Source organism: Dermacentor silvarum, chromosome 3 (genome assembly GCF_013339745.2).
Source record: "Dermacentor silvarum isolate Dsil-2018 chromosome 3, BIME_Dsil_1.4, whole genome shotgun sequence".
NCBI classification, from domain to species: domain Eukaryota; kingdom Metazoa; phylum Arthropoda; class Arachnida; order Ixodida; family Ixodidae; genus Dermacentor; species Dermacentor silvarum.
In genome coordinates this window covers 158,536,195-158,557,721 of record NC_051156.1, presented here as the reverse complement: position 1 = coordinate 158,557,721, position 21,527 = coordinate 158,536,195, and the positions used below count along the sequence as shown (strand labels likewise).

The 21,527-nt window shown below is 46.5% G+C and overlaps 1 protein-coding gene across 1 annotated transcript in view; it reads left to right on the top strand.

The window, feature by feature from the left end:
- The window catches only part of LOC119445968 (uncharacterized), a 46,595-nt gene extending 30,409 nt beyond the window's left edge, over nt 1–16,186 (top strand). Inside the window, exons 9-11 of the mRNA XM_037710271.2 lie at nt 8,555–8,665; nt 11,688–11,764; nt 16,001–16,186. Coding sequence (XP_037566199.2) covers nt 8,555–8,665; nt 11,688–11,764; nt 16,001–16,157 — 345 coding nt within the window. The 3' untranslated portion in view covers nt 16,158–16,186. The remainder of the gene's footprint in view (nt 1–8,554; nt 8,666–11,687; nt 11,765–16,000) is intronic.
- The last annotated feature ends 5,341 nt before the right edge of the window (nt 16,187–21,527 follow it).

The following is a 21,527-nucleotide window of genomic DNA, read 5'->3' as shown; positions in this document are numbered from 1 at the left end:
GGCCTCAAATTCCTTAATATCTCTTGTGCGCAAAAACTTCTTAAAAAGGCGACTTTTTTTCTTGATCATTTTGATATGCTCCCGCCCTACCCAAGGTTTTCTTCTTTTTCTGTTAGCTTTGGCGCTTACGTAAGGAAAAGATTTGTTGTAATGACTAGTGAATATAGATAAGAATTCACGATAGATCTCATTTGGGTCTAGCTTATCATAAACAGAAGACCAATCTTCCCTGAGCATACGCATACGGAATGAGGTCATATTTTTGTTAGACATACATCTATATTTAGCGATATCCCCCCATGGCAAGTTATTTCTTTTTCAGTAGTTTTAGGAAAAGCAATAAAGACAGGACAGTGGTCGCTTACGCAGGCGCATGCCGTGCCAGCTGCGGCTACATCAGTGTCTATGCTGACGATAAACAAGTCTAATATGGACTGGCAAGTTGTCGTTACGCGTGTCGGCGTATTCATGACACTATTGTAGCCAGAAGCGTAAAGTTTGTTAAGGAATTCCCGGGAGGTCAAATTATCCTTCAGAAGGTTTATGTTAAAGTCGCCACCTATTACAGTGTTATAGCGATGAAATGTTGACTATTCTAATATTTCTTCAATAAATTACAAGAATACACTCATATCACCAGACGGTGGGCGGTAAAACGCCACATACATGTTGATATTGCTCTTTATGCAAAGCACTTCATAGTCAGCTGTAATGCAGGTGAATTCCGGGATTATGTCGCAGAGCATGTGTTTCTATACGTGCATTGCCACTCCGCCACCACGGAAGCCACTTCGATTGATAAAATAGTGATTGTAGTCAATCATATTTAGCATATCGCTTGCTTCGTGATACCACGTTTCAGTTAACATGATCACGTCGAACAGGAAGTTGAACTCGTTAAAGAATGTGCCTAACTCATCTAGCTTAAGGGCGGCGGAACGTACATTAAGGTGAATAGCAGTGAACATGCCCTGCGACTGCGCCGGAAGTTTAAGTTCACATGGCAGACAAAATTCTTGATACCACATCGCGTGTACAAGAAAAAGTAACACAGATTACAACCATAAGCACCCTAGGAAATCTTGCCGAGGTCAGAATCTGTTTCAATGCGTACCACTTGACTGGACTGTGTCTTGCGCGCGAAAATCCTTCCATTCTTCGTCCACACAAACTGCCACTGATTCTCCCGTTTTTTTTGCAACTGCCTGTGCAAGCAGCCGCTTCAATGTTGGACAGAGATGCTCATTCACGAAGATTTGTGCTTCGCTGGTGATTCCTACGCTACGATTCCTAATGCGATTTTTTCGGGCTTTCTCGACGACAAGGTCCCGTTTCTGCTTGCTTTTGAACTGTACAATAACGTTCGTTTTGCCCTGCTCACGAGTCGGTACTCGGTGGCACACTTCTATATCGCTAGCAGAAATGGGTTCGCCAATGACATCACCAATCTTGCCTACAAGACTAGTGATGTTTTCATTTTCCATCTCAACGAGCCCTTTTATTTCAACATTCGATCTGCGCGAGTATTGCTCACCTTGAACAACTCGGTTCTGCAGTTCGACAATGACTGACTCATTTTCACTGCATTTAGCCTTCAGCCTCTCATTTTCCTTCCTTAAGCTTTCTCTCTCGGTGCGCCCTTCCATTAACTGTTGTTTCATTGTTTCAAATTGTTTTGCCATGAATTCCAGTCCCTCCTTCATTTGTTTCATCTCAGCACGTAGTTCGCGCAAGTCAGAGCGTGCATCACGATCCTTCTGTGACATCACAAAGAGTAGAAAGTGCAAAATGTGCAAAATAAATTCGATAAGCCAAATGACACAGTAAGTTGGCAGCGGTGACAAAGAAAATAAAACGCGTGTATAACAGACAGAAAAAACAGCACCAACCTGCAGTACGACAACACGTTTGATTAGTCCTGCGCCTACTGGTTGTCACCGCTGCCAAATGTTCCGTTGAGTGTCGACCGCTTCCTTTTGTACTCTCGCTGATGCACTGTGGGTAGCTTCCGGGTGGTGCCGATGCGTTGCCTTCCGTGAACCTCCGGTGAAGGGCACCTTGCCCCTAGCGGTTCGTCGCGGCAAGTCTCCGGGTTGATGGCGCAGTGGGTAGCTGCGGGCTGCTTCCGATGCTGCGCCGCTTTCAGGCTTCCAGTGAAGGACACCCTTGTGCCTAGCGGTTTCTTGAGGTGAGTCTCAGGCTATCTGCAGTACGACAACACGTTTGATTAGTCCTGCGCCTACTGGTTGTCACCGCATGCCATAATATCATGTAATTAAAAAAATTCAGAGCCCTTCCACTACTATGAAGATGGAAGCCAGCGAAGCTGTGAGTATGGTGGGTCTGCTGTAGGGAATATTGCACCCAAAATGAGAATTGGCGCACCGTCGTTGGGCATCACCCAATCGAACATGTCTATCATGAACGTTCCGGTTCAGAAACTCGAGTTGAAACCTGGGTAACGCTGAGCTTAGCGTCACACGATGACGTCACGGCACTCTCCCTCCTCTTTTGGCTTCTGGGTTGGATTGGCACGGCTCGCTACGTGCTCGCGCCCTCATTTTTTCCGAGCACAGACCGGTGTGCGCCTGGTTTCCGCACTGGGCTTTCCGTTGATCCTTCGGTTTCCGCTGCGCGGCTCACTACGTGCATGCGCGCGCACTTCCGAGCGCAGGCTCGTGTGCGCCTGGTTTCCGCACTGGGCTTTCAACAGCTCGCTCGTTGCTCGCGCTGAAGGCTGCGAAACCAAGCGAGCGTCTGCTAGCGCAGAAGTGTCGAAGTGGTTTGCCATGCGGTTTTTCGAACTGGACTTTCAATGTCGTTACTCGCGCTAAAGTAAGGCTGCGAAACGAAGTGAGCGTACGCAAGCGCAGGAGTGGTTTGCCGCGCGCTTACCGTGTAAGCACGCAGGAATGCCGGAGAACAGTAATACAAGCAAAGGGTAAAAAAACTGCGCTTTATTTCCTTTTACATTGTGATGTACAGTCAACCACAAAAGTTTGCGGACCACGCGAGCGCGTGCCAGACTGCCTATCCGCGCCACCTAGCGGTACGCCACCTAGCGGCGACAGGGGCGCTCTCCCGGATATGAGCCCTCTTGGTACTCGCCTGCCTGTTAATTTTTTATTCCCGTGCATGACATTGTTAGTTCGTTGTGTTGACGCAGAGCGCTGTCTGCGATAAGACCGCCACATATCTGGCTTGATAGCAGTATCGGAGCAATCACTGCAACCTTTGTCGACTGGTGTGCCAGTGGGTAGATAAGTTTCACGAAGCGCTGCGACGATTTTTTTACGCGACGTTTACTGGCGCACTTTGGTTGGCAGCATCTTGGTCCAATGAGTGTTGCTGCTTCTGCGTCTTGAGAGAAAGGGTAGGGAGGTGTTTCACTGTCATCAAAAATAAAGAAAAAGCGGATGCATAGAAAATTTTCTTTCACACATAGGCGCATCTTCGCATCAGTCGCTGAAAACGTAGTAGACTTGCTTCAGGCCACGTGGTGATTGCCTATTTGGAAAGATGCCGCTGCGTGTTCCACTTGACGAAAGAAGGCACATTGTGCGTTTATTTATAGAGGGAATACCTCAGCGCGAAATCTGCCGCCGAACCAACAGGAGCCGGACTGCCGTGAATAGGATTATTCAAGCTTTCCGCGACGATGACAGATTCACAGATATGGAGCGCAGTGGGCGTCCAAGGGCCACGACTGAGGAAGAGGACCGCCTGATTACGGCCGCCTATCGTGGCTGATCCTTTTCAAAGTGCAGAGGATATCCGAGAAGCGCTCTCGCTCACGGTATCGTCTGAGACTGTAAGAAGAAGGCTGAGTGAGCTTGGCCTGCAGTCTTTCGTAGCAGCACAGAAGCCCTGCCTCTCAGACAGCCAGCTACAAGAACGACTCATGTTCGCTACAGCAATGAAAGATTGGACAACAGAGAAATGGGGCGATGTCATCTTTAGCGACGAGTCAACTTTTTCCACCCGCTGGGACCAACGGAAGCGGGTTTGGCGTCCACTAAACTGCAGGTGTGTTTACAGTGTATTGGCAGTTAATTCACGAAGCTAATTCTGCATCACAACATGTTTCACGTAAAATGAGCTTTTGGACATTACGAGATTTTTCTGTAGTGGTATTATGTTGAAAACATTAACGATTGTTTCATAGTACTACTTACTCTGAAGCTAATTAAAAGCTGCCAGTGGGTCTTTCAGTACTATCTAATGATGTTTGCACGTTTTCTATTGCAACTCTATAACAGCATTATAAAGTTCATACGCAAGAGGAATCACAACATTTTTAGACGCGCCGCTGGAACCCAATTGTATGCTATTTCTTGCAGATATCTGCCTAATTACACACAGAGTGTTCTATCCAGTGGACGGTGTTCCGTGAGCGTGTGGGGAGCAATCAGCAAAGATGGCCTTGGTCCCCTTGTGCGTCTGGAAGGGCCCTTCACTGCGTCACGGTACTGCGACGTCATCACTAGACACCTCGTTCCGTATGCGCTGGACGGTCCCTTCAGCGACGGCTGCTATTTTTTTCAACACGACCGCAGCCCGATCCATAAAGCACGTATCGTCCAGTCATTGCTAGAAGAACATGCTGTTTGCCAGCTTGAGTGGCCTCCATGTGGCGCCGATTTGAATCCCATAGAAAATGTCTGGGGCATGTTGAAGAAACGGCTGTCCACACGAGCCAACCGCGGCAGCACGGCCGATACGCTGTGGCAAGCGATCGCACAAGAATGGGAAAGCCTGCGCGGTCGACCGGAGATTACTGAATCTTTGTACGAGTCGATGCCCACACGCATCAATAAGGTGCTAGAAAACGGCGGATATTTCACTTCCTACTAGATCATTGAGAGACCTATGTTGCATGACACTTCTGTAAATGTCATATGAATAAATTCATCTCCTTCAGACACGAATTATGATGCACTGTCTGCAAATGCGCATGGCATCATTTCAAGACGCTCACTATTACATTCCAAGAATAGAAGACCAAGCAATATACTGTTTTGTGCGAGTTTCAGTAAAAAAAATTAATTAGCGTATAACTCATTATCTAATTATTCTGAAATCCGTCAGCTTCAATGCTTGCATAAAAAGAATCAACTATTAGGCCCGAAACGCATGCACACTTGCTTTTTCGGTTGTATTCGTGTCGACCGGAGAAAAAAAATACTCTTGACGTTGGTCTTGGAACGCGGCACGTCGAACGATTGTCTAACATGGTAGTGTCTCCAGCAAAGTGATCATCTGCAGCAATACGCAGGACAATGAAGTTAACTGACCGCTAGTTGTCCCATCAGGAAGCGGACACGAATGTGCACACTGAGTTTTAGGTCATTTGAAGAAACACGTGGCGTGGGACGCGCCTCCGAAGTTCGAGTCCCCAAACGAGGACGCCGTGTCGCAAAGGGTTATAAAAAGAGTCATCGCACCCGATTATTTCTTATTTTTCTAAATGTAACCACTATAGCAGCGCGGTGGTTCGGGCTTTGCGCAGCAAAAGCTGGGCGCAGGCGATCAAATCCCGGCCGCTACTGTCACTTAGCGATGGGGGAGGAACGGAAAAATTCTGCCTACTGACTAAGCATCTGTGTCCCATGGCTGCCTCACCGCTCACTCACGCACTCACGAAAAAAAAAAAAAACAGCGTGGCTACGCGAAAATAGAACTGATAACAGCCGAAGAATACGCTGTCTGATTACTTGTACTGATATTCTGCTCTCAAAATATAAGCAAGTAGCCCTGGCTAACAAAGAGCGCGTCACGTTGAGATAGGTAGAAAATATTTGCGCACAGTGCGAAAATAGACAGGCCATAGATTTAAGGAGGGATGCGTCTTCAACGTAGCGCTGCTGTCGATCGCTGGTGACGTAGCGGAAGTGTCGCGAAGAGGCTCTTGGCCACGCGCTCGCGTGGTCCGCAAACTTTTGTGGTTGACTGTACCTTCACACTGGGTAGCACCGAGCAATCGCTTCTAGCAATCGCAGGAAAGAGTCCTTGCAGCGCACTTGCAGCGCACGTGGTCGTTGATCGACTGCCACCGCAGCCATGTCAGGTGGGACTCCAGCAGCTGTTTTGTCATTCGTCCTAAACCTTTACAGCGAAGCTGTTAAGGGCTAGTTCCCCCAGGATCATGTCCGCGTGTAGAAAAAAAAAAAAACTATCAGCATTGGCTCGAGCGTCGTCGTCTTCTTTCGTAGCTGGCTCGTTGGCACCCCTAGGTTTGCGTTCGTGCCGTTGGATGCCGTGCCGAGTCCGAGCACCCGCTCGTGCCACTACTTACGCGTTCGTCGTCGTCGTCTGCTGCCACAGCCGAAGGACGGGAAAAGGCAGACCACTGTCACCTGCCAGGCTTGTAGGCACAAATGTGGCTGCTGTTAAGGGATCGATGCTATTCCTAAATAAACGCATCACTGTTTTGATGATCCAAATCATCATCATCGTCGTCATCATCATCAGCCTATTCATGTCCATTGCAGCACGAAGGCCTCTCCCTGCGATCTCCAATTACCCCTGTCTTGCGCTAGCGTATTCCAAATTGCGCCTGCAAATTCCCTGATTTCATCACCCCACCTGGTTTTCTGCCGTCCTCAACTGCGCTTCCCTTCTCTTGGTATGCATTCTGTAACCCTAATGGTCCACCGGTTATCCATCCTACGCATTACATGGCCTGCCAAGCTCCATTTCTTTCGCCTAATGTCAACTAGAATATCGGCTATCCCCGTTTGTTCTCTGATCCACACCACTCTCTTCCTTTCTCTTAACGTTACTCCGAAGATTTTTCGTTCCATCGCTCTTTGTGCGGTCCTTAACTTGTTCTCGAGCTTCCTTGTTAACCTCCAAGTTTCTGCCCCATATGTTAGCACCGGTAGAATGCAATGATTGTACACTTTTTTTTCAACGACAGTGGTAAGCTCCCAGTCAGGATTTGGCAATGCCTGCCGTATGCGCTCCAAACCAATTTTATTTTAAATGCAGAGCATTTCTTTAACTCACATGTAGCGTGCGCCGTCCGTCCGCAACAGTTCGAGCACAGGTGCGCCCTCTCCCCCACTCCTCCTCTCCCGCATCACGCTTGCAGCACATGTGCAGCGCGCGAAGCGTCGTAGTTGAGTCGCGCTCCGGCGCTGCAAGCACCGCAGCAACAGCAGGTGCTGGCGTGATAGCGCGCCCTCTCTCCACCCCCTCTAACGCGCGCTAGGAATATAAAGCGGGTTGGCGCGGGCTCCACTCGTCAACTCCTGCGCTCTCTTGCGTTCGTCGGCGGTCGCAGTTGATAAGCGATGGAAGCAATACCTTCAACTAGTACCTCGACGCAATCCAACATCAGCGCCGAAGCAACAACTTTACGTTACCTACTTACGATTCTCTCTTCTCTCTCAACCCAGACCACCACCACCAGACCACCACACCAACAACACCAACACCACGGAACCCCACTATGTTCTGCATTTACACGTGTCCCTCGCGCGGGGGCATGCGACGGAGCTTTTTTCTGTAAATTTTTCTTATGTTAGGGTCCGCTGTGAGTAATTGACCTAGATAAACGTACTCCTTTACAGACTCTAGAGGCTGACTGGCGATCTTGAATTCTTGTTCCCTTGCCAGGCTATTGGACAATATCTTTGTCTTTTGCATATTCATATCCAACAAGCCAAATGAATCAGCAACGTGTTATTTTGGAGATAGGTTCATTGGGTACGTCTCTAGGTAGCAGAGACGTTGAGACACGATGTTTCAACCAGTGCCGATCCTTCGTCAATTTCCAAAGCATGCCGCATGCTTCTGCTCGAGCTCGCACCAGAAGTGCAACACCCGGATCTGGTATGACTAGAGAACTAATCTGGCATGACTATTTTGACATTGAGTTTGGGGAATGGACTGCGTTGTCTATAGCTACTTGGCTATGCCTTCTCTGGGATGGTGATTGGAGCAGCTATGCGAAGCTTATGCCAAGGTGAAACAATAGTTGAAACACCTATCGATTTTCGCAGGTGAAACAAAAGGTAGAAAACTTGTTCGATATGAAGGTTATGGAAATATGCAGCTGAGTGAATTATTTGGGTGTCTTTATGAAGTCAAATTGCATTACGAGCCTAAGCGGGGCGTTCATTTGCATACTCCAACGTGTCATTCACAATTTGGGGAGGGCGGAAATAAGTGAGCGCTCCTTTCTGTTCTAATCAGCAGAAGGCGTAAATTACCGAAAGCCGCTGTTGCGAAAAGTACGGATATTCTGTGTGCAAGCAGACGTTGAGGGCGTGATTTATAAATAATCAGGCGACACGAAAACGGTCCGGTGAACGGCAAAGCAGAGCGAGCGCTAGCACCAACACTTTTCGTTCTCGTCTTTCACTTGCGTCCCTGTTTGTCGCTACATGTGCAATAATACAAAGCAACAAAGTAGTAGATGCAGCGATTTGTTAAAGTAAGGCCTTTATTTATTTATTTATTTATTTATTTATTTATTTATTTATTTATTTATTTATTTATTTATTTATTTATTTATTTATTTATTTATTTATTTATTTATTTATTTCAGATGTACAGGAGCGTCTTGAATCACGCCAAGTGGGATGTGACCAAACAGGCTAGAGTGTCCTTGATCCCGTTCTTCACTGAAGGACAGTACTTCTTCATCCAAGCGGCACAGGTAAGTAACCTGTCGTTGAACTGAGTGCTCTGGCCGGTGCCTTGGCATTTCACAAGCTTTTTTTTTTTGTGCCCTAGCCGATTTCTTCCACTCTGAACGCACGTAAAGAACAATGGTATTCTTATTCTGCAACCGCGGATTCAGATAAAACAATAAGTTCTTTCGCGTTCTAGTCACTCAGTGGCGCAGCATTCTCAGTCAGAGAATATGGTATTTTTTATGCAGAAATGAAGAAACGCCACAAAAATAGCATGCAATAAGATTGCAAGTTGACACAGGAATGAACCAGAAGAAACCAGGTATTACTGTTATGTGAGCTGTAGCCGAATCAATCCGCTTTCAAATATGTATCGACTATGAATATTTATTTTATTTGTAGCTGATTGAGCATTTAAAGCAGCTTGATTCCACAAATAACACGTGGTCATGATGATGATGATGATGATGATGATGATGATGATGATGATGATGATGATGATGATGATGATGATGATATGCAGTTATTCCAGGCACAACGACTAGATCTGACCCCACATGACCCTATACAAAAAGGCATTTTCGGATCTTTGGTCTGCATGCGGACGAAATGTCAGCTAGTTGTCCGACAAAAAAAAAAGTTGAAAGGCGATTCAAGGTCTTGTTGACGTCGATCAAGGTCGATGTCTTCCTGAGCTGAGCTGAAGCGACCGCGCTTGATCGACGTCCACTTGAGGTTGAATCGCCTTCGAATTCCCTCGTCCGGCACGTCAAGCGGAATTCTTTTCGGGCTTCGTGTTTCGGTCAGCAATTTCTTCGGGCGCGGCATTGCAATTCGAAAGCTAGCTCGCGCCGGTCTCCTGCCACATGTCGAACCTTCGATGTACTGAAATTTTCCCGGTACCTCTCTTCCACGTGCACGAAGGCGGAGTCATAGTCGCGTACAGTCTCTCCCGCGCATAGTTAGAAAACCATGCTAAAAGTTCAACCGCTACGCTGGACCTTACTATCAGAGAACTTGGCCCTTCGGGCTAAGCTGCCGATTTCTTAGGCGGCACTAGTTCCGCGATTAGCCCACGAAAGTGGCTAGAGGTTAGGTACAGACATACACCATGCGGAAAAGGGGCGGTAACTCGCCGAGAAAGACATTGTCTTAAAAAATACATCTAATCAGCGTTCACTGATCATTGTATACAATCAGCGCTATGACCGCTCGATGCCTGCTCGATGCTCGATGTCGATGCTTGCAATGTTGCCGTGCCACACACATCCGTTCCCGAAGTTCAGAAACGCCGCCATCCCGATGTTTTCATACGACGCCACAAGGTGGCGCGACGCGTCTGAAATTGTTGGTCTACTTCCGGTCTATCTATTTACTATCGCTGCCGGACGCGATCTCCTGGAGCCTATAGCCTATAACAGCTTCACTGTAAAATATTATGGCCAGATAGCACCGCAAAATTTGTAGGGGCTCGCTCATACCAGTAAATGTTTTGTCTCCGTGAACATCTAGCCCCTTTCAATAAAACTCATGAGAGTCACAGTCGCGTATTAGAAATGAATGAACGCTGTCGTCATGTGCAGCCGCTATGGCAAAGGAAAAAAGAACTCTCAAACGTGCCGCGCGCTGACAGATGGCCCCACCGTTTCGGTGCAGAGAAATCGCCATATTTGGAGCTTGTGGTAAATGGCCAATAAAAGTGACAATTTACAAGAATGTTTCTGCGCATGCACGAGAAAAGAACTCCAATCACCCAGTAAGAATAATATTCCCCATTCATTAGCTTCGCCTATACAATTTACGCACTGCACACCCTGCGATTCCGTGGTTTTACAGGCGATTGAAAGGCAACAATACATTCACTATCGATGGCCACGTGTTGGATGTCGGGTGACCATGACTCAAGGAGATATTTAAAGTAATTCTCGGGATGCAATTGTGTTCGCAGTACCGCACTTGAAGGGGAATTGTAGTCTGTAGACGCGAGTTTTCGTTGAAAAACAGCCTTGCACGCCATCTTGCAAGATACGCTGCTCTGTGGAATGTCAAAAGGGTTGAGTACTCTACCCCGCTAAACGATGATCTGCTTTGCTAATCCTTTGCAATGTTGTGCCCAATTGCGCTAGAATTGTTTAGCGCCGCTCACATTCCAAGACTGCCTTCATTGATGCGTCTAAGTATGACAACCTGCTTAATCAAACATCTTCCGAGTTAAAAAAACACGTTAAGGTGATTTTGAAGCGACGAATACAGGCCCCGTGAACATGTATATTCAGAATCTTAGAACCTTATATTCAGAATCTTCCTTCTCATCTGAGGGGCCTGTAACATTGTTGCTGTAGTTTTTTGCCCAATTTAACCGTCTTAATCGTTTGCAGCCCTTAAGGTCCGTGCCGTGTGAACATAGTGCAACCGATTGATTACAAATAAAAAAGTCGGAAACGCGCACGGAAAAATGCGCAACGGTGAAGGCAGCCAGTGGTGCTTCTGCGCATGACGGGACTGCGCATCTTGCATCAGTAATGCTGACGCTGTGCGCCGCCTTACCCGGACCCTCTACCTGCGACGTTAACTCATTGTATTACCGGGAGAGTACAGTTACTCGTGCAGATGATGGTGTGATAAGTGGGTGCTCTAAGCCTATTCTTGCCTTGCCTTGACAGATGGCTTCCAAGTGAGGTGGTGCCGTGTGCTGCAGGTTTTGTCGCAAATCGGCCAAGTTGGTACATACGGGTAGCTGTTCCTGCGTAGACTTCCAATGTATTTCATGGCAGGCGACCGCCACTTTGACAGCGCTAACTACAAGAAGACTGAAAAGTCGTTCAGACAGCGTTTTCATCCAACTAATCTGTACTTAAATCGTGCGATGAAGAGGCACAATCGTAACAGCAATAAGAACCAAGGACAACCACAAAAAATGCATCAGCCTGTGTAGAATGGTTGTCTGCCATGAATCTGCTTTTCCTATTCGCCCATATCAAGGCAGCGTAAGGGCTATTTAACATTGTACAACTTATGGATCATGCCATCGTTATCTTTTTGCAGTCCCGGTGCGAGCACCTGGACGTTGACCCGAAGATCGCATACCTGAGAGCACGGGGTGGAGCGACTCCAGCCGATAAGTACGAATATAAACAGCGCGCCCATTTTGCTGTGAAAATGTTGCGAACTTGAGGAGCAGATTAGCAACTAGTAGATAAATTCAAATCGTAGTAAAAGTCAGCAAAATAAGCAGAACTCTTTGAGACTCGCACACAAAATATATCTTAGGGCTCACTCGGAATCACTGGGATTCATAAAAATTCTATTCAGCCTGGCTCCCTGGAACTCTCGAGTCTGAGTGAGCCTTTCTGAGTGGACTCATGATTTAGATTGCCGACCTAAGCGTGCGAGGCACAACTAAAGGACTTTTGACATTCTTTTTTGCCCGACTGGAATTCATAACAACTCACATTTAGAATTATCTTGTGATGCACCGGAAAAGAAAATTCGGAGCTGAAAATCGCCAGTCCTCCTCGTGTCATATTGCGAAGAAACTGTAGGACACAAACCACGATACACTTGCTCATTTCTTGGCATTCGAGCACTCGTTCTTGAGGATGAGAACGAAACATGTGCCTCGACTATCGACGATCCCTCAGTACAAAGCCATTAGTGCAATAGATGTACCCTTTTTCTTCAACTGTGTATATTGCACTTGTTGCTAGACTTTATCATGGTGGAATAGCACGCGAAACAATGTGAAGTAAAGCCAGGGTGGGCAAGAGCGTCACTCGCAAGTAAGTTTATGCAGGATCACTTTTTATATATACATTATAAGGTGCCAGCGTGCGTAATCTCATTAACGCGCCACACTGCGACCACGGGTGCTACTTTGCGGGAAATGCATGCTTATTCTCACATACGAAGAAAAAAAAAACTACAGTTCAGTTTTGCGCTGAGCCACAGACGTGTTGCTGAAGCAAATGCCGTGTTTCTTTTTGATGTAATGCGATTTTATTAACTCACGTTCCAATTTGGGTATCTTTGCTTCTGTCGAGTATGAAGATGTAGGAAAATACGTGACTCACACTTTCAGGATCCAGAGTGCACAGGCAAACGTGAAGCAATCTTATTCTTGAGAAAAAGTTCGTGCTCCTTTGCCCGTTCATCAACGCATCGAGCTGCTTGACCAATATATACCCTACCACGAGTGATTGGTTCCAAGAGAACAATGAGTACATTGTAGGCATTAGCCGCTTTCTTCGGGTTATGAGGCACTATTCTTACTAACCGTTTGGTTTTCTGCTCCCCTTTTATTCTTTAAAGGCGGGATTTCGTCTACTGCAACCGGCTGACCATATCCGTGCGACCTATTGAAACAAAACTTTCCTCATACTGTGAAAACAAGGTTTGACCAACGCCACTTCGGGGCCACGCGTAGTCAGGCTTATTGTTGTACGAATCAAACGGCAAAAGCTCCTCCCGTGAGCGTGGACAGCCCACACACAAAGCCGACACGTCGCCCAGTGAAGGACAGCTTGAAGTCTAAAAACTGAGCTTTTTAACGGCGTTAACTTGCAATTTATTGAACGTTCCAACATCTGCCGAGTCTTTGTAACATCCGCGTACTCGGCAGAAGCAAATATGCTTCGTCATTGCGTGAGGTATATATTATATTGCGCTAGTGAGGTAACGCAAGACAACAGAGAAGACGAAAACATAGCACCGTCTTCTATGTCGTCTTGCGTGCCCCGTTTGTGCGATACCTCGCCTAATGCAATATCACCTATATAACACTAAAAAGTAACACATTTCTATTAGCGATAGTGGTCATTAACGCAACTGTGCCGTCCTGACTGCACTTTCGTGTTCCGTCTTTTTTTTTTAGCGCTTTTTTTTCAGCTGCAGCGACGAGCACAAGTGTATCGTTAGGAAACCATGTGTGTAGGCGGGAACGTCATTCCGGTACCGTCCAGTCTAGACGAAAAACTAACGAAGATGCAGCATTACTAGGAGAGAGAATTGGCAAAATTACTGATACACGTACACAACAGAGAATAAAGAGAAAGTCTGTGGTAAAGGGTCCTCCTAAAAATGGACATGCTTTCGATTGAGATTTAAAAACACGTTTTGTCATTTTTTGACAATTTTTGACAATTTGACGCTGTGCTTTATCATAATACGGTTAGTGTTCGGAGCAGTCTATGGTTAACGGGAGTGACTAGTGATTCGTGCGTTCGTTATATTCTTCTGTGGTATTTTGTGACTCGCACATCTGACTCGGAAATTTCCTCATTTTCTTCTCGCATCATCCGCTTTTAATAAATATTACGAACGTGCAGAATTTTGGTGGTAGTTTAAAATATTAAGCTCAAACAATGTCGGTCCTTGTATTGTTTGTCATCAAGAGTTTGCACACTCGCAGTGTTGTTCTCCAACGATGGTTTTCAGTGTTGGCTTTAATTAAGCGGGGCTGTAGCGTCTATGAACGTACTACGTGCGGAAGCTTTCATGGGTACTATGTTCAACCTTCATTGCGGTACGTAACAACTACGAGACATAATTCTCTTTATTGCCCACTACTATCGTATGTTGTAAGTGGGGCGTAGTGATATAATTACCCGGTAGTATGATACCGAGTTGAAATTGACATAAACTCTTTTGATAATCGTAAGCTTGCAGGCCCTATATGTAATGCTGTTCATTTTTTCCACGATGCTGAGGTCGCATGTCCGCAAAGCTTGCATTTCTTCCTTCCTCGGGTGCGTCAATTTCTAATCAGCACGACCAGTATATAACAACGCTTTCCCCACTTATTAGCTTAGGTTGGAATGTGTATGGTATGCTGCGTGTTTGGGCGCCATACTTAAAGCACGTACACATTTGAAAAGGTCACAGATTAATATGAAAAAAAAAACAAACAGTAGTGATATTGACATTTTCAGAAAGCACAGGTGTACAAGCTGCAATGTTTTAAACCAAATCGAATAGTGATTACGCGGAATCGAATACAAATGGAATAATTTTCGAATATTGAGACAACTTCTTCTAATACAGCGCGAGATTTTTGTAAAGAACAACATTCATGAAGTTAAGGAACAAAAGATAGGAACGCTATGCACTTAGACATCCGCACAGTAATGAAAACAGTAACAAAATAGCTCCTACATAGCAGTGGTTATACAGGAGCTTAGATACTATAAGTATATGTTATAAATACTATAATATATACTACGTCATGTGTTTTTTTACCCCCTATACAAATGTTAGGCATAAAACGCAATGTTTAACAAAATGACAGCTTCACAAGCGAAACGACACTGCCAGATCGACTTACGCCGAGAGCACGCTCCACGACAGAATAGATAATAATAGATAGATAAACCAAGCCTCTAATGATATGATAATAAGATTGGTTTAGGGGCACAAGAGATTTGAGCAAACATATCGCCCTTAGATTATTATTGTCCCCAATGTGGTATAAAATAGTGGGCGACATGATACATTCAGGTAGTTCAAGGATGAAAATGAAAAAAAAGAAAATTACCCTTCGTTGGCTTAGCTTTTTTTTTTTTTTTTTTCAGGTGCTTGCACGCCCGCGTTCATTAATAAAAAAGTACAGATAAATGTTCCGTGTCTCAAATAATGATTTGAGCAGCAAAAAAATATGCGATTCATTAACCGAAATTTTCGAAGTATAAAGAAATTAAGTACTTGGGCTTACGTCCCGGAACCACGATCTGGTTATGAGACCCGCCGTAGTGTAAGACTCCGGATTAATTTAGACCACCTGGGGTTCCCTTCACCATCCTCCTAAATCTACGTACATGGAAAGTTTTTGCATTTCGCCCCCATCGGAGTGCGACCGCCGTGACCTTGAGCTCAGCAGCGCAACGTCATAGCCACTGGATTACAGTGTCGTGTCTATCGAGTACGCCACACCCCTGGACGCCAACACGTGCAATATATATATATATATATATATACATATATATATTCGTGCGGGCAGAATCGCTCGTGTTTCTCCCACGCTTGCTCACGTTTCCTGGTGTCACGTACCTCTAAGAAGGAACAGCGCGTAACAGACATATTCGAGATACTTTTCCAGCTTTTCTGCAGAACGATTCGTGTTTCGCACCCTGTAATACGACAGCTATGTTCTGCTGAAGCAGCGAGAGCAGCCAGCTTTCGGCACTTTTTAGCCGGAATTCGCTGATGCAGTTTTCGAGGCACTCTACGTGCAAGAGAACGCTGGGACAGTATATGGCGCGCATATTCTTAATAGGTCTCAGTGTCGTTGATTGTCACCGCGTATACTGGATCCGGTAATTCACGCGTGGCACGTCGATGGTTTAGAGTGGAATTATTTCACGCAGGGTCAACCTTCCTTTCGCCAAGAACAACCCGCTCTTTGCCAACCGATTCGGCTGCGCCAAGGAGCGGCCCATGTACGCCAGTGGCGCCATCTGCAAGGGTCCAGCGAAGCCTCTGAAGCGGGAGACCGAGAAGGAGTACCCCGGGGTTTACCTCTAAGCCTGACGCCTCGTAATAAAGGTCTCCTGTGTGCTCACTAGCGTTGTCTTTATCGGCTGATCGGAAACGACTATGGCCCCTGCAGTGATCGCACGCAGACTAGGTTAGACTCTCGTAACTCTGTCAACGTAGCCTTTATTTAAATTCTAACCTGAAGCGTTAGGATGCAATCAGTTGTATGCTACAGTAAATTGGTTCGGGTTGCCTTTCTAGCCAACATCCCCATGAAAACGAAGAATAGCATATTTCAGCCGTTGCATCTTGCACAAAGGCTTGAAGTTCATACACGTGCTAGAAAAAAAAAAAAAAAAAGAAAAAGACTAGGAGGTAGAATGACGTCACGCAGTTGGTCATCGGAAGCCGTGACGCCCTACTCCCCCCCCCCCCCCCCTTTTTTTTTTGTCCCCCGTGGATAAGAAGCCCATCGTGTACTTGACTTTCGAGACTCAAGGAAAAGGGGGGGGGGGGCGGAGGTTAAGATCTTGGAAGATTTGTCGCCCCAGTTCGCTTAGTTTGCACGCGCAAAGAGAAATAAAACCTACCGCGTCGTTCAACGCCTGCTCACACGTGACAGGATCTCGTCAATAGCCGAGCGAGCGTTAACCTTCTTAAAATATATTGCACAATTGTAGGCCTTGTAACTCAAGGTTAATACCAGTTCAAGTTTGAATTATACCTATGCTGTGGTAAAGTGAGCTCTCTCGAACGCGATTATTCTTGCTCGGATCAACAAAAGTACTGCTGAGCTACTTCTCTCTGAATGCTGCGTGTGAAGCCAAATTTAGCTTTGATTACGTCATCAGCGGAGCGATAAGGGCGCCATCTGCACTTCCGACACATGCACGATAGAATAACGGCTTGTTTCTTCTACCGAACAATACTGGTGTGAGGATCACGCCAAATACTCGCCCATTCTAAAGCTTAGTACATGCTTATAACTAGATAGATAGATAGATAGATAGATAGATAGATAGATAGATAGATAGATAGATATATAGATAGATAGATAGATAGATAGATAGATAGATAGATAGATAGATAGATAGATAGATAGATAGATAGATAGATAGATTGGGTGTCGTATGGTCTAATCTTGCAATCGCGTTCACTCCCTATTAGTAGCCGGCCCGGCATAGTCCAAGATGGCGGGAAGCGCCCGCAGATGCAAAACGAAGATTCCTAACAACGCTAACAAGCCCATCAACTCGTTTTAGCGAGCTTCATGCAGTGAACCTGTTTGCCGGGACGTTGTGTACTGCTACTGCAACGTATTCTTCCGCAAAGAAAAGCTCAGGCGAGTTTGGCACCGGCTTCAGCTTCTCTGGACTGGCATAGCTACTTTACGTTTCTGAACGCAGACAGATTTACCTCGTCACAAATTTCTAAAGCGAATTTCACAGACACGTCGCATGTATCGAGTTACTAATTATTAATAAAATTGCTCGCCTCATTCAGGCGTGACGCGTAGTTGATAATCTAAGGTGTCCGGGTAATATTCATGGCACAACTATATTCTTCTTTTATCACGATTCTGCTGAGTAAAATTTCACGACGGTTCTCGTGTGACTACGTGGTCAGTATCGAGCGCCTGCGAGAAAAAAAAAACGAGCTACGCATCCTATGTCCGAGATCCAAAACTGCCGCGTGACCAACGCGGCCGCCGACAACGTACAGCCGGGGCCGTTAGAGTAGGCACAGCACACAGGAACATGTGTTGGGCATTCTATACCACTCTTACACTGATACCACTGGTACCAGACCACTGATACCACGCTGAACCGCAATGACGGCAGCCTTCCTTCCGTTTATGCGAGCTATCACGTACATAATACACTCCCCCTTCATTTGCTTCCACTGTGAACAGGGGTTCCGTAAGGGAGCCGAAACGTCTTGTTTTCGTTTCTTCTTTTAGGTTTTTTTGGTCGGCGTCTGTTTTACCTTTGACCACTTTTATCGGCTAGTTTGCTCAAAATAGACGAGGTGGCGCTTCCGCCGAGCCTAGTGTGCATATATAGATAGCAGCAGGCAGTGACAGGGCTGGGGAGTATTTAATATACATGTATTTGAGACACGATCTTAAGATACTCTTTGTATCTCTTGCATCTGTATCAAGATGTATTCGGCATGCCGTGTATCAGTATCTGTATTTTCGATACATGCTTCGAAGTATTGTGTATCTTAAGATACGATACCCTCATAGCAAAATCAATGAATACACCTTGAATCACTGGGGTAAGTAATTCACTGCATATAGTTTATTCTAAGAGGCGACACTTTGATGCTATCTCATTTTTTAAGTAACCAAAATTGATTGAGAAATTTGGATGGAGTGTGGAAATACTATGAACAATTATGAGATTTTACTATATATTCTTTTAATTACAGCTACTAGATGGAATGCATGGCATAACCTCTCGCTAGAAACTTTTGCCTATAGAACCATTTTTAGAAATGCGTTCTGGACACATGGGGCGCTATAACGTAAAGCTCTTCCATAATGTTTCTACGCATTTCTGCGACCAGCCCTCCACGATTGGCCAAACATTTTTCGCGCAACACCGCCTGTCTGTCACGCAACGTCGCGAAAACCACAAAGCCACGAAAACTCCCCGTCTGTTATGACATGTGCCCACCGGTTATGCATGATTAAAAAAAAAAGGGTGACTACAAGGTGACTACGGTGAGTTTGCTATAGTGAATATTGCTATAGCGAATTTATATAATGTCATTATTGACTATATTGAGCACCTTCGGCATGTTCGTCAAAGAGCAAGGACACCGGCGTCCTGTTTTAGCCTGGCGTGATGGCCAAGTAATGCGTTTGCTGCGCCAAGTCTGCCCCGCGTCGTAGACTAGCGTATGAGCCACATCGTTCATAGCCGCGGCCCACTGCACGGCTGGAAGATGTGGTTAAACGAGCGTCCGTCCCATAGCGAGTCCAAAGGGCAACTGCTGATAACAGCGCTAGCGCGATCTCTACGTCACGGTGACAAAGGGGAACAGCGATTGGTGGGATATGCCGCAGCCAAGTATCGCTACACTTATGAAAGAGGCATCGGCGGTGACGAGGGGTTTAGCAAATGGCCATCCATCCTCAGTTTTGACACTTGTGCTAAGGTACAACTTGCAGGGAAAATGCCACGCATATGGAGCCAAACTACCGCGCACACGAAGCTCATCATCAGCAGCAAATGCTGATGATGATAGGTTTTTTTCGACACGAGGACACGAACCTCGGGAACCTAGCCCTTAACAGTTCGCTGTAATAATTATTTCCAATTCTACACATTGTTCGCCACTAGCCCTCCGCTATTGGTAAGAATATTTAGGGCTGCGGCCATTTCGCCTGCCTGTCACACGATGTCACAAAACCACAAAACCCCACCACGTTAGAGTGACGTGTACGCTTTAAAGATGCATTAATATGCCCGAACACAACAGAATATCTTTCGGAATAGGCGGAGACTCCTCCGTTCCAAAACGAACAGAGCGATGGGTGCCCACCGATCGCTCTGACACTGGCTGCTCGGAGCTGCCGGGGAGAATAACTTTCATTTGCGTATAATAAAAATTTTGCGTGGCAGTATAACGTTGTCGAGTCCTTTCGGCACGTATATGACATCACTCTGCCATCTTTTCTTTGCCATGGATCCGTCCTAGCGGTATTTTTTAAGCTTCCGTTGAAAGCTGGCGCGATTTTCGACCAGCCACCGCATGCGGGTCAATCGCAGACGCCGGCACCACTCTACTCATCCGGTAACCTACTTTCAGTACGTTAGCGCGCCCCCACCGGAACCCTGCCCACTTCTGCGTGCTTCTCGCGTCTTAGTCAGCAAATTGGATATCAAAACCCTGCGCAGGTAGAGTATGCTAATCGCTTTGAAAGCAAACCTATTCTATTCAAGAGGAGAAAATTTGATTGGGCTGTTCGAACCAACGCTGCGAGTCACCGCCCGATGCTTGTGTCAGCAGTTACGTAAATGTGACGTCAGGAGATTCAAATAAAACACGCTGAAATAATTTTACGTCATGGGGTCCATGTAGTGAAGCGCATAGCTGTCCAAGCGAACACTTCGAGTGAAATCTTGCGCAGTGCAGTAACAAACAATCCGGAAAGAGCAATGTACATCGCTTCAAATTTGGTTAACTTTGATTACACTTTACAAGCGCGGACCCAATCACTGCTAAATTCCCGCACATGCGTTCAGTAATGGAATTAGATGTTTAAAAACCAGGCTCTAAGAAACAGAACAACGTCTTATGTGCAGGTATAGTGAACAGGCGAGATGTTCTCGACGCGTAAGGTAGCATGCAACTGGGAGGCAGTGTACGAGGTACGCGGACACGAAGTATATATAGTGCATCTCACTGTCACACAGCGCACCACATGCGCAGAGGTTCGAAGCACACAGATGAAAGCGGCATAAATAATATGGAAAATGGCCACTTCCAGTGAATGAATGTGCGAGAAAGCGGGGAGGGGGGAACCAGCCCGGAATCGCGTGGACACAGTGAACCCGCTGATACAAGCTGGTTTCCCGCCCCCTCTCGCTGCCAGTAGGTGTGCCATTGAGTGCGCGCAAATTGTGGAGGCGTGTGCGTATTGATCGCAGCGAGAGAAGACTCTCACGAAGCAGGCCATTGGTCACACTCGGATAAGGCTGCCGTGTCAGCAAGCTCACTGCCCACGACTCCTCGGTGTCCCGGGACATGGAACAGATGGATGTGTCGTCCTCGGAGGGCTTGCGAACGGATCGCAAACTTAGCGAGAGAAACCGCGCGTCCGTGATGCGAAGGCACGACAGAGAGACGAGCAAGGACAGGCAGTCCGTGTAGACATGCACTGAGGCTGCATCGCGCAAGGTGGCATTAAGGTACGCGAGTGCCCAAGTGAACGCGACGACCTCGGCGCAGTATGCAATGTTAATCGGGCAAGCGCAGGCAAGCGCGGTGGCGGCGCTGCGGAGGAGGAGGGAAATGTCAGCGGTGGCGCCCGTAGAGCGTTCTGGGTAGAGAGCCTACATGCAACGTTGTAGGCTCCCTAGTTCTGGAAACGGCGGCAGCACGCTCGCGCGCCTTGTATACGTCACCGCGTGGGCTCAGAGCTTGATACCACAACGCTATGGGTCCAACTATAGCTTTCGCCTTCACATTCTTAGAAAGTTTTAAGCATCCCCCGTAATGTTTTGATATAGCACGCAAAGAGACGTATGTTTGAGAAAACAAACTGTTTTTTTTTATATATATAATGTGGGCGTTTATTACGCACATCTTCCTCATCTGTATGTTATCATCATCATCGCCTATGTGCTGCGCTTGTTCGCTGACGAGCTCCCGTGCCTAATAAACGTCGTCCCAACCGAGACGTCA